Genomic DNA, 13,550 nt, shown 5'->3' on the forward strand with positions numbered 1-13,550 from the left:
CTAATTTTGTGCTTAATTTATTGAAGAACACCAAATTGTTTTCCACAGAGGCTGCACTGTTTTACATTCCTACCTGCAATGTATTGAGTGTTCAAACTTCTCTACATCCTCACCAACACTTACTATCTGTCTTTTAATTCTAGCGATCCTTGTGGGTATGAATGATTTATCATTGTGGTTTTGATTTGCATTTCCCTGCTGGCTATTGATAAGGAGCATCTTTTCATGGTTGACCTTTTTTGTTTTTTAATTAATTAATTAATTAATTACGTTAAATTCAGGTTAGTTAACAATGTATTGGTTTCAGAAACAGAAGCCAGTGATTCATCACTCACATATAATACCTAGTGCTCATCCCATCAAATGCTCTCCTTAATGCCCATCACCCATTTACCCACCCCCCCCAACCCTGTTTGCATGTCTTCTTTGGAGAAATGCCTTTTCAAGTCCTTTGCCAATTTTTTAATTGGTTTGTCTTTTGTTGTTGTTGATTTCCAAGAGTTCTTCCTGTATTGCAGACACTAGACCCTTATCAAATATATGATTTACAAATATTTTCTCCTATATTGTGGCTTGTCTTTTCATTGTCTTTGTAGTATTCTTTGAAGCACAAAAGTTTTAAATTTTGATGAAGTCTAACTTATCTAATTTTTTTTTTGGTCCATGTACTTTTGGTATCCTATCTAAGAAACCATTGTCAAATTCAAGGTAATCAACATTTACCTCTGTGTTTTTTTCTACTAGTTGTATAGTTTTGCTCTTCTGTTTAGGTCTTTGATTCATTTTGAGTTATCGTGTATGGGTGTGTGTGTGTGTGTGTGTGTGTGTGTGTGTGTGTGTGTGTGGTGTGAAGTAAAAGTCAAACTTTAGTTTTTTGTATGTGGATGTCTACTTATCCTAGCACCATTGGTTGAAGAGACTATGTACATTTGTACTTGAAAAAATACATCAGGGGCTGCCTGGGTGGTTCAGTCAGGTGGGCATCCAACTCCTGGTTTTGGCTTGGGTCATGGTCTCCTAATTCATGGTTTCAAGCCCCACATCAGGCTCTCTGCGCTGGTAGCTCGGAGCCTACTTGGGATATATTCTCTCTCTCTCTCTCTCTCTCTCTCTCTCTCTCTCTCTGTCTCCCCCTCTCTCTGTCTCAAAAGTAAATAAATAAATAAACAAACTTTAAATATATACACATACTTAAAAAAAAGAAATCAGACTAAAATCCTTTTTTTCTTTCAGTTCTAATACTTGAATAATTTGCTTGAGTTTAGGTTTACATCTTCCTCATAAATTCAGATTTAACCACTACGTAAAGTTCTAGAATTCACATGCATTTTGAGTCCTTTTCTTCTTTGTGGAAACTGAGTGATCTGTAAATGTCGTTGTGTGTTTTGATCACTTTCATTATTTGCAGGAAAACAGTGGAAAGACTTTCATAAAAGGGGTTGTTTCTTCTTAGGGTGAAAATTTTGCAGGTGTCAACTAGTGTTACCTACTCATTAAAATCTTGGTAAGATTTGGGGCGCCTGGGTGGCTCAGTCGGTTAAGCGTCCGACTTCGGCTCAGGTCATGATCTCGCGGTTCGTGAGTTCAAGCCCTGCATCAGGCTCTGTGCTGATGGCTCAGAGCCTGGAGCCTGTTTTCAGATTCTGTGTCTCCCTCTCTCTCTGACCCTCCCCCGTCATGCTCTGTCTCTCTCTGTCTCAAAAATAAATAAAGGTTAAAAAAAAAATGTTTAAATCTTGGTAAGATTTGCTCAATTGCTAAAACACCATTTCATACTCTATGGAAAGCCAGTGAACTAATTTACTCATCTGATAGGTATTTATTGACTGTCTGTGATGTGCTGGGTACTGTTCTCAGTGCTGGTTTTACACATTCTTGGTTGGGGAAGAGGTGGTAGAAAGTGATGCGATATTTTTTTATTTCCTAGTTACCTAGATCTAACTGATTTTTTGTACTCAGTTTTACAAAGCCCTAGGTCTTAAATTTGTGCTTTGATCTCCATTTGGTGTGAATCAAAATATGGGATTATCCCAAGCCTTGAGTATAAGAGGAAATTACCCTATTGTACTACACAGTAAACCAATAGCATATTGTATCTAAACCATTTTTTGGACCCACCTACTATCAGGGCATTGCTCTGGCTATGCTTCCTGACACTACCATCTCCGCCTCTGGCCATCCCTTAGATATTCTACCCTCTTCCCCAGCCCCGTCTTCTCTTCTACTCCCTCTAGCCGTAGAGAATACTGCTAGACTCTCAAATCTTCTGTAATATAGCATAATTTAGTTCTTTCTAGCCTTCACTGCCAAACCCAGCTCAAGTCCTGTCTTGACTTTTTCAGGGTACTCAGCCAAATGCAAGTGACCAATCTTTTGTTCCCTAGAATAGGATCTACTTTCTTAAGAAGGCTTTTGGCAGAAATATTTTCCTTTCTACATTTTCTTTACTTTCCTCTTCCATGATGCTCCCATGTCTGGGACCTGAAGCCAAATTCAGCAGAGTCAGAAGCTATACCATGTATCATCCACAGCATTTGTATTCTTTTGTAGTGTCAGTCCCAGTGGGAACATAAAGCAGAAACTTTGGAAGGCTTTGATTAGGAATTGAGCTTCTGCAAAGTGCTTTCAGAGATTTGCTCCAAAGTATGTTTTATAGAATACCAGTTCCTTGGTCTGCCAATAGGTGTTGCATAAAAAGAAGAAACGTTAATTGTCGACTAAACTGCAAAGCTTGGGGCGCCTGAGTGGCTCAGTTGGTTAAGTGTCCGACTTGGGCTCAGGTCACGATCTTACGGTTTATGTGTTCGAGCCCCACCTCCGGCTCTGCGCTGACAGCTCAGGGCCTGGAGCCTGCTTCAGATTCTGTGTCTCCCTTTCTCTCTACCCCTCCCCCTTTCCTGCTCTGTCTCTCTCTTTTTCTCTCTCTCAAAAATAAATAAGCATTAAAAAAATAAATACGGGGTGCTTGGGTGGCTCAGTTGGTTGAGCATCTGACTTCAACTCAGGTCATGATCTCACAGTTCGTAAGTTTGAGTTCCGTGTGGGGCTCCGTGCTGATAGCTCAGAGCCTAGAGCTTGCTTTGGATTCTGTGTCTTCCTCTTTCTCTGCCCTGCCCTATTCACACTCTGACTCTCTCTCAGGAAATGAACAAATGTTTAAAAAAAATTTTTTTTAAATAAATGAACTGTGCAAAGCTTGGTAAACAAGGTTTAACAGGCTTCTTTTTTATGGGTTTTCCTGGCATCTTTAATATGCTTAAGTGAATTGGGCCTCTTCAAGAAGGGAGTATTATAAACAGTATTTACCAAATTGATTTTTGGAATTTTCCTGTAGACTTTTTTACATGGATCACCTTCCAGATGGATATTTCATAGAATGTAAAAACATACCGTAACCTCACAAATCTCATTTTCTTCAGAGGCCGTTATTTTAGGTCAAATGTTTCTACCACTGCTGTTAAAATTGATCTTCCTGAAATGGCATCTGTCCTGTAAGGGGTCTTGAAGTGGTCCTTTGTAGGTCAGGTCAAAATGAGAGCCTGATCAGCACCTGAATACAAAGATGATTTCTTTTGTTTAAGTATCTTCTCTATTGATCTAATCTATGGTGTTAGAAGTCAGGATAGTGATTACCCTTTGTGGAGGGGAGCAGGTAGAGACCAAAGGAGCATGAAGGAGGTGTTTGGGTACAGATCATAAACCATTTCATGATTTGGGTACTGGTTACAATCTTTACTTGGTAAGAGTCATCATGCCAAATACTTGTGATTTGTGCTCTTTTCTGTAGGTATGTTATACTTTGGTAAAAGTTTGCTTGAAAAATAGCCTCTGTTTTGAGCAATTTTAATATTGACTCTTTGTCACATAATACTTTTTCTGGGGGCTCCTGGGTGGCTCAGTCGGTTAAGCATCCAACTTCGGCTCAGGTCATGATCTCACAGTCTGTGAGTTCAAGCCCCGCGTCAGGCCTTGTGCTGACAGCTCAGAGCCTGGAGCCTGCTTCAGATTCTGTGTCTCCCTCTCTGCCCCTCCCCTGCTCATGCTCTGTCTCTTCTCTGTCTCAAAAATAAATAAAAACATTAAAAAAACTACTTTTTCTGAAATAATCCCATGATGAAAAATATTCCTCGATGTTAAATCATGCAGTTTAGGTTGACTACAGGGGATAGTACAAACCAGCTAAACTCTGCAAGAAAGTTTTTACTGGGAATTGCTTGTTGGCTGTGTTGTTACATATCACTTAAAAAAAGACTGCCTGTTGGGAATGCACACTGGTGCAGTCACTCTGGAAAACAGTATGGAGGTTCCTCAAAAGATTAAAAATAGAACTACCCTATGACCCAGCAATGGCACTACTAGGTATTTATCCAAGGGATACAGGTATGCTGTTTCGAAGGGGCACATGTGTTACAGAACCAGGTTGGAACACTGGTGGAAAAACCAAGCGGCAGCATTTGGAGATCTTGGTTGATCAGGGATTTACTTAACACTGGGGGGCTCAGAGGAGACTGTTTCTCCAAAGATCTGAGTGCCAAATGCAAGTGGGGAGGGTAATTTATAGTTGTCAGCTTCCATATCTGTGGGGGTTTTTGCGTGCGCAGCAAACAAAGGAAGAAGAACCCAGAGGAGAGGTCTCTAAGCTAGAGACCAGAGTTTGTTTTAGCCCCATTGGCCATCTTTGGTGTACTTTATTCCCTTCTCCAACACATGCACCCCAATGTTTGTAGCAGCACTATCAACAATAGCCAAAGTATGGAAAGAGCCCAAATGTCCATTAATAGATGAATAGATAAAGAAGATATGGTATATATATATATATATATATATATATATATATATATACACACAATGGAGTGTTACTTGGCAATCAAAAAAATGAAATCTTGCCATTCACAACTAAGTGGATAGAACTAGAGGGTATTATGCTAAGTGAAATTAGAGAAAGACAAATAGCATATGACTTCACTCATATGAGGACTTTTAAGATACAAAACAGATGAACATAAGGGAAGCAAAAATAATATAAAAACAGGGAGGGGGCAAAAACATAATAGACTCTTAAATATGGAGAACAAACAGAGGGTTACAGGAAGGGTTGTGGGAGGGAGGATGGGCTAAATGGGTAAGGGGCATTAAGGAATCTACTCCTGAAATCATTGTTGCACCATGTGCTAAGTAACTTGGATGTAATTTTAAAAAATTAATTAAAATGAAAAAAATAATATAGCAATTAAAAGACAGCAATTTGTCAGAGTGGATTACAAAAAAAAAAAAAAAAAAAGACTACCTGTAAATTTTAGGAGATTGTGTCCTGAATGATAGCTGTTTATCTGCTTAAACACTGAGTGCTTTTTAAGGTTTATTTTCTTGTTTGACTTTATTCAGAGGACAGATGATTTCAGTGTCCCAGACAAGCTCTTCCTTGTACACACTGGTATTAGTTATTTCAGAATAGATTTCACAGATGAGAACTGTGATACTAGTCTAATTCTCACTCTTTTAGCAGATAATTTTCCTTTCTGAAACCTTTAACTATCTCCTTTTGATGTTCTGAAACTTACAAAGATGTACCTTTTTGTGGGTTATTTTTCATTATTCACTGCTCAGTATTAGGTGAACCTTCTCAATCTAAAAATACATCCATTAGCTGGGAAGTTTTCTTCTTTTATTTCTTTTATTATTTCCTCCCCTCTCTTTTCCTTTTTGATCTTTATGGCTTATCTGTTGGCTGCTTACTGGACCACAAAGACTCAACTTTCACTCATATTTCCTGGCTGTTTTGACTTTTTCCTTTGCTTTCTGAAAGAAATCCTTGAATTTATTTTTCAGTCATTTTGATGAACTTTTTTTATTAGTCCACAGCCTATTTTTAATTTCTAAAGACCTCTCTTTTCTCTGACTTCTGTTCTATCACAGTAACTTATTTTTGCTTTATAGATGCAAAAGCTTGTCAAATGTCTATGGGGTTACTTATTAGAATCTTTTAGAACTTCCTTGTGTTCCCTGAATTATTGTTATCTGTATTCATCTTGATCCTACTCTTTTGTGCAATTAATTTCCCCAAAATATTGGGTGAACTTTGGTTGTCCATTCATATTTATGAAAAAGCCTGCATGGATTACTATAGAAAATTGGCATGGGTTTGTTTGCGGTTGCTTTCACCACAGGTCTTTCCTGGATGGAAGGGCTGACTTCAAGTCCTCTATTCTCTGAGCAGGGCCAGTTGGTAGACCTCACTTTAGGGTATATGGTCAAGGGGCAAGGGTACAGATTCCCCCCCTCCCTTCTTCAAATAAAAGGACTGTGTTCCTCAGAGGCCAACTTCTCGTATTTGAATTCAGCCCTGCCCAGGTAGCTCTTTCCATTTCTTTCCTAACAGATCAAATGGTTTTATATTGTTAAGATGGGCGTCAGCAGCATTGGGCAGCTGGCCTATTCTTTAAAAATTCCTGTAATTACCCTGAATGTGGCTTCCCTTACCTGGCAGTCCTGAGTGTGGTGCCTTGCTGAGATTCTGCAGGGCAGAATGGCTCTCAGCTGTGTTGCAGCCTTTTCATGGGCCCTCCTCTGACTACTTGTCACTACATTTGCACTTATTTTCTACTTCCAGAATTTGTCACAGTCGCTTGGTTACTAGCACACGCCTCCCACCCTGATTGTTTATGTCACGGATATATTCTGATAACGTGTGTGTTTCTGCTGACATTTCAGGGGGTTTTAGAGAGTGAGAGAAGGTAAATTTGTGTGTGCCCAACATATTCAACCAGAGGTCACACGTAGCCTTGCAGATTAGCCAATCTGGCCCTGGAATGCTGCAACAACTAACAAAGTTTAGATTTGGCACTTATTGACACTTTACATGAAAATAATTCTATTGTGGAGAGCCTGGGTGGCACAGTTCTTTGAGTGTCCAGCTCTTGGGCTTGGCTCAGGTCATGATATCACACTTTGTGAGTTTGAGACCGACACTGGGCTGTGCACTGATGGTGCAGAGCCTGCTTGGGATTCTGTCTCTCCCTCTCTCTACCCTTCCCCAGTTTTGCACAGACACTCTCTCTCAAAATGAGTAAATAAACTTAAAAAATAAAGTAAAACATTAAAAAAAGAAAATCACTCTATTATCAAGACAACAACAACAATATTATATTATCAGTTTAATTTAAAATATTAATTAAATGGGGGTGCCTGGCTGGCTCAATTGGAAGAGCATGCGACTCTTGATCTTGGGGTTTTAAGTATAGAGATTACTAAAAAAATAAACTAAAATATTAATTACGTGCTTTAAATAATGGAAATTATTTCTGTGTTAAATATAAATAATAACATTTCTATTATATCACTTGAATATGGAATGCTTTTAAATTTCTTAATATGTTCCCACAAGTGTGTCCTATTAACAGATTTTAATGTCCTCATTATGTATAAGTCATCTAAGCATCGACCCAGAATACTGAAATACAAACAGTTTACTGTAAGGCTAATTCTCCAAGTAAGAGAAGGAACCTGCACAGTGAAGATCATTGTAGAGGGCTGGCACTTCTGGTTACTAAAAGTCTCTCAAACATCACTGTGCCGGTGAAGGTCTGGAAAACCACTCTTCACTGGGAATTTCTTGGCCACAAAGAATGCTGTTATATGGTTCTGTTCTCAGACTTGCCTGCTTCTAATAATAATATCTTTTCTTGAGGTACCTGGGTGGCTCAGTCGGTTGAGAGTCTGACTTCAGCTCAGGTCATGATTTTATGGTTCATGAGTTCAAGGCTCACATCAGGCTCATTGCTGTCAACACAGAGCCCACTCTACATCCTCTGTGCCCCCTTCTCTCTCTGTCCCTCTCCTGCTCAATCTCTTTCAAAAATAAATAAACATTAAAAAAATATCATATCTGGGGCACCTGGGTGGCTTAGTTGGTTAAGTGTCCAACTTGGATTCAGGTCATGATTTCGTGGTTCTCTGGGTTCAAGCCCTGTGTCAGGATCTGTGCTCAGGATCCAGCTCAGAGCCTGGAGCCTGCTTCAGATTCTGTGTCTCCTTTTCTCTCTGCCCCTCTCCTGCTTACACTCTGTTTCTCTCTCTCTCTCTCTCTCTCTCTCTCTCTCTCTCTCTCTCTCTCAAAAATAAATAAACGTTAAAAAAAATTTTTTTTAACGTTTATTTATTTTTGAGACAGAGAGAGACAGAGCATGAATGGGGGAGGGGCAGAGAGAGAGGGAGACACAGAATCAGAATCAGGCTCCAGGCTCTGAGCCATCAGCCCAGAGCCCGATGCGGGGCTTGAACTCACGGACTGCGAGATTGTGACCTGAGCTGAAGTCGGACACCCAACCGACTGAGCCACCCAGGAGCCCCAAAAATAAATAAACATTAAAAAAAATTTAAATACATATATATGTATCTTCTTAAAATGTCTTTGAGGAATATTTTCCTAGGTATGAGATAGACTATAATATTGGCGTGCTTTTTTAACGTACACACAAATTTTGAACAAAATCTTACACGTAGGATATGTACTGCTTAGAGGATATATTTTTCTCTATTAAGTTTGTGTTAGTGGACAGATTTAAGAAGTTGTTTTAGAGAAATTGCCTTGATCTCCATTCTACTATAAAACAACTAATAAAAATAAACTGTATATTTATTTAACAGTTTACAAACGATTATTTTCTATTCTTTCATTTTCATTTTGATACTATCAATAGTATTCCTCTTGGTCTTATGGAACTGCATTGTATATACAATCTAAATTCCAGGAGTAGAATTTTTTTAAAAAGTGTCAAAGGACAGGGTTAGGTCTTACATTGGAAGTCCAAGTCTAGATCCCCTTTGAGACTGAAGTTCAGGCTTGGTTGTGTACTCTCCACCTGATACTAGACCTGGTATTTAAACTGTGCCTTTTTTCAGCTAAAATTACTTCAGCTTGTTAGACATTAAACTGAGGTATGTGGCTATGAAATTCAAATGAGCCTTAATCTTCATTTAGAAGGAAGTAGTTATTGTTTCTTAACCTGTGTCAAAGAAGAAGAACCACTTTGGTGATAATGTGGACTTTGTATTACAGAATAAATTATGTAATAAGAGCTTAGTACATTTGTTGAATTAAATAATCAAGACCTCCGTAGTTTCCTTTATCTTTTATCGTCTTAAGCAACCCAGTTATCTTAAGAATCGCTTCTTCTGGTTCATTCATTGATATAAAAATTATTACCCTAAGGAATCAAGGAAAATTAGAATCCAGGGGTGCGTAGGTGACCTAGTTGGTTAACCGTCCCACCCTTGATCTTGACTCAAGTCATGATCTCATGCTTCGTAGGATCGAGGCCCACTTTCAGGCTCTGTGCTGACAGCATGGAGCCTGCTTCAGATTCTCTCTCTCCTTCTCTATCTGTCCTCCACTGGGGCCTGTGCTTACTCTCTGTCTCTGTCTCTCTCAAAATAAATAAACTTTAAAAAAAAGGGGGAGGGGGAGATTACAATCCAGAGTTATTGTTCCAGAGCTTTGTGCTCAGTTCCCAGGTCGGTTTCTACCTGTGTCACCACCAGTTGTGCTGGAGATGAGCTTCTTGAATTAATTCAGCACCATCTAAATGTTAAACCATTCTAAGAGGAACAAGAGCATTGAGGGCTCCTGGATAAAATAGGGACATTTCATTAGCACTTAGTACAAAGCAGGTAGAGGAATAAGGTCTCTCTCTTCTGTTAGTAAACATCTTGAAGGCAAGAATCAGGTTTATTCAAGTTTATATTATTCTTTTTCTTTACTTTTTATCTGGAAATTGTTTTCTTTCTTTTCTTTCTTTCTTTCTTTCTTTCTTTCTTTCTTTCTTTTTAATGTTTATTTTTGAGAGAGACAGAAACAGAATGCGAGTGGGTTAGGGGCAGAGAGAGAGGGAGACACAGAATCTGAACCCGGCTCCAAGCTCTGAGCTGTCAGCACAGAGCCTGACACGGGGCTCCAACTCACGAACTGCAAGATCATCACCTGAGGTAAAGTCAGACGCTTAACTGGCTGAGCCACCCAGCACCCCATTATCTGGAAATAATTTTAAACTTACAGGAAAGTTCCAAGAATAATGCAAAGAACTTTCACATACCTGATACTCAGATTTAGCAGTTAACATTTTGCCACATACTTCAGTGTGTATTTCCTATTGCAAGGACATTCTCATGTCAAAGTCAAGAAATTTAGCATCTTGATATAGTACTATTATGTAATTCCATGTTCTGTATGGCCTGTATTCCATTTTTACCTATTGGTTTAGTAATATCCTTCATAGTAATGTTTTTCCTAGTTAAGGATCATGCATTGAGTTCAGTTATACATTTCTTTAGTCCCCTATAATCTGGAACAATCCTCTGCCTTTCCCTGTCCTTCATGACATTCTTATTTTTGAGGAATACAGCACAGATATGTTCTAGACAGCTTTATGTTCTTGGCACAGGATATCAGCTAAGAAGGTTTTAGAAAATACTTATTGAACACATTTGGGGAGAGCACCTTTCTTTCAGAAAGTTTAATATGGGAAAGAAGTGTGTTTTTTAAGAAAAAGAGCATGTGCTTTGACATAGGGACTTAGATTTAAATCCTGGTTCTGCCACTTATACTTCAGTAGCACAGGGCAAGTTACTTTATCTCACTGACTCTCAATTTCCTCCACTCTAAAAGGGTACAGGTAAAACACCTTGAAGAAATGAGATAATGTGTATAAACAGAGTGACACATGATGTGTATATAGTGAATGGCAGCTAATAATACTCGCTTAAGTGTAACTGCCAAGCTGTGAGAAGATGATTGCCCTTGCCAGGTTCAAAACTTAAATACTTCTCTAGCTCTGAGTCGGTAGGAGAAATGGAAGAAGAGCCAGAATCGGAGCAAGGAAGTATGAAAATCATTTAGTTGTCACATTTTATTCTTTCCTTGGACACTGCCTAAGATTTCCTTGCCTTTCACAGGTGCTGTAGATCTCACCGAGAGTACAGAATTTTTGCTACCTCCCACAGACTCTGTGTTGTTTAATACTTTGCGTTGCTGTTCACTCTCCATACCTAATAACCAAGTACAAAATGGTAATGTTCAAAGAATGATTTACAGGGACAGCTCAGTATTTGTTCGTCAATTGGTTTATTGACGTAACTTGTGTGCTGAATTCACTGGAATGTGGCATAGTCAAATCTGGCCTCTTCCACTCCTGAGTTGGTGTGAGAAACACTTGGCAGCTACTAAAATGCAATTCTTTGCAGTTATTTGGTATAATTTGCCACAGAAGTAAATTCCATGAGGTAATGATCTTGCTAGGTTGTACTCTGGCATGACTAAAGGAGTTCCTGCTAAGGGCCAATAATCTCTAACTCAAGGTGATTCTCTTGGCAGCCGGGAAGATTTCCAACGGATTCCAGAACTTGCCATCAACCCACTGGGGGACCGGATCATCAATGCCTTCTTTCCGGAGGGGTGAGTCCCTGCAGTTGTTGGGCTTCCTTTCTGAGGCTAATCTGAAATAATGATATTGGTTGGGTCATCTCAGATCTGTGATCCTCTTGATTTTACTGGGCATCCTTAACTTAGTCATATCTAGAAGATCTCTTCTCTTCTACCCTCCTTCCCATTTTTAAATTTCAAATAGGTATATAAGCCTGTTTTCAAACTTCTGTCTTTAATCTATGTTTATCTTTAATGTAAAACTAAAATTTTTTAAACTCGTATTTGGAAATAATTTCAAATTTATAGAAATTTGTAAAAATTGAAAATAATACAAAGAACTCCCAGACTTATCTGTTGTTAAATTGTTAACATTTTGCCTCATTTGCATGTGTTCTCTCAGTTCAAGCCAATGAAAATATAATCAAATCGCATATGTAATTAGAAATTTTCTAGTACCCACATAAAAAAAGTAAAAAATAAACAAGTTAAATTAACTTCATTAATATATACTTTATTTAACCAATATATTTAAAATATTATCATATGATATATAATCAATATTTTTAAATTAATACATTATATTTTTTTAATATTAAGTCTTTGAAATCTTATGTATAATTTATACCTACAGCACCTATCAGCTGCTGGAATACTAGTATAAAATATTATGTATTTTATTCTTTTTTCCAGCTTTTTTGAAATATAATTGTCATATAAACATTGAATAAGTTTAAGATATATAGCACAGTGATTTTATATATGTATATATTGAAAAATGATTATCACAATAAGGTTAGTTCATCTATTTATCACCTCACATAGGGACTGTTTTTGTGTAATGAGAACTTTTATAATCTATTCTCTTAGCAACTTTGAAGTATACAATATAATACTGTTACCTATTCTCACCATGCTATGCGTTACATCCCCAGAACTTATTCATCTTATAACTGGAAGTTTGTACCCTTTGACCATCTTCACCTGTTTCTCCCATTGCCTATTTTATCTTAATAGATCAATCATATGCCAATTTTTATATCCTTTATAGCACCCCCCCCCCCCCCACCCCCACTCCAATACATGATCCAGTCTGGGTCTGTTGTCATGTCTCTTTGGCCTCCTTTAACGTGGAACATTTTCACAGCCTTTATTTTTCTTTTACAACGTTGGCTAAGGATGCAGTCCTCTCCACCACACACAGTTTGTCAAATAGATTTAGGTTGGTCTAACGGCTTTTGATATGCTTCACTACCTAATACACTGCCATCAAAGTACTGGGTAAATATTTATCCATCTGATTAGGTACTTTTTTCTGAATAAAGCTTATTATGTATTGTTTTAAGTAATCTCTTTAACAATTTCTTCCTGGTTCCTTGTAACTTTATCTGTATGACCCAAAAGGACTTTAACAAGTTCAGCGGTTGCCAGTTTCTTAATAATGAGACTAAGTGTCAGTGAGGATACTATCAGATAAAATACCTGGAGAGGAAATTTTAGAACTCTGAATTGGGAGCAAAGGAATTTGCAAGTTGTGAAGTTGGGCATTTAGTACATTTGAGTGACAGAGGGGAAAGACTAGCAGCTAGTTTATTTGAAGACACGAATCTAATCAAACTGAGACCTGCACTCTTCAGATTCATGTTGACCATGAAGAATCTCTTGCCTGTCTTCATTTTCTCCTTTTTCTCTCCCTGAGAAACTACCCTGTTTGTTTCAGGTGTGGTTTTTGTGCTGAATTCTTGCATTTTTTCCCACTTCCTCTTCAGTCCATACCGAACATTGACCCTATCCAGAGATAACTTTCACAACTGTGCTTTGTATCCAAATATTTTGGAATGAAAAGTAAGCCTAGTAGAATCATTTTGCCCACAATTTTTCAGAGTTCCATGGTGACCATTGATTATTTGAAGAAGCGGTTCTTGGGAAGCTGTTTTATAAGGCCCAACCACCTTTGTTGTGACTACAGTATTGGCCGCCATCCTATGCAACATTCTGCTAGAGACAGTAGGCAGGTGCACATGAGGAAGTTGAGGCCCACACTGGGCTACACCACTAAGCTCTTAACAAGCTGGTCTTCTGCTTCTTGCTCTTAATAAGATACAGAGATTTGGTTTCTGGGTTTTCTGTTTCT

The 13,550-nt window shown here is 38.3% G+C and overlaps 1 protein-coding gene across 1 annotated transcript in view; it reads left to right on the forward strand.

The window, feature by feature from the left end:
• CHP1 (calcineurin like EF-hand protein 1) overlaps positions 1-13,550 on the forward strand; it is a 45,978-nt gene that overhangs the window by 11,160 nt on the left and 21,268 nt on the right. Inside the window, exon 3 of the mRNA XM_025918815.2 lies at positions 11,369-11,449. Within this exon, the coding sequence (XP_025774600.1) occupies positions 11,369-11,449 (81 nt within the window). The remainder of the gene's footprint in view (positions 1-11,368; positions 11,450-13,550) is intronic.

Source organism: Puma concolor, chromosome B3, assembly GCF_028749965.1.
Source record: "Puma concolor isolate L17-30 chromosome B3, mPumCon1.1.hap2, whole genome shotgun sequence".
NCBI classification, from domain to species: domain Eukaryota; kingdom Metazoa; phylum Chordata; class Mammalia; order Carnivora; family Felidae; genus Puma; species Puma concolor.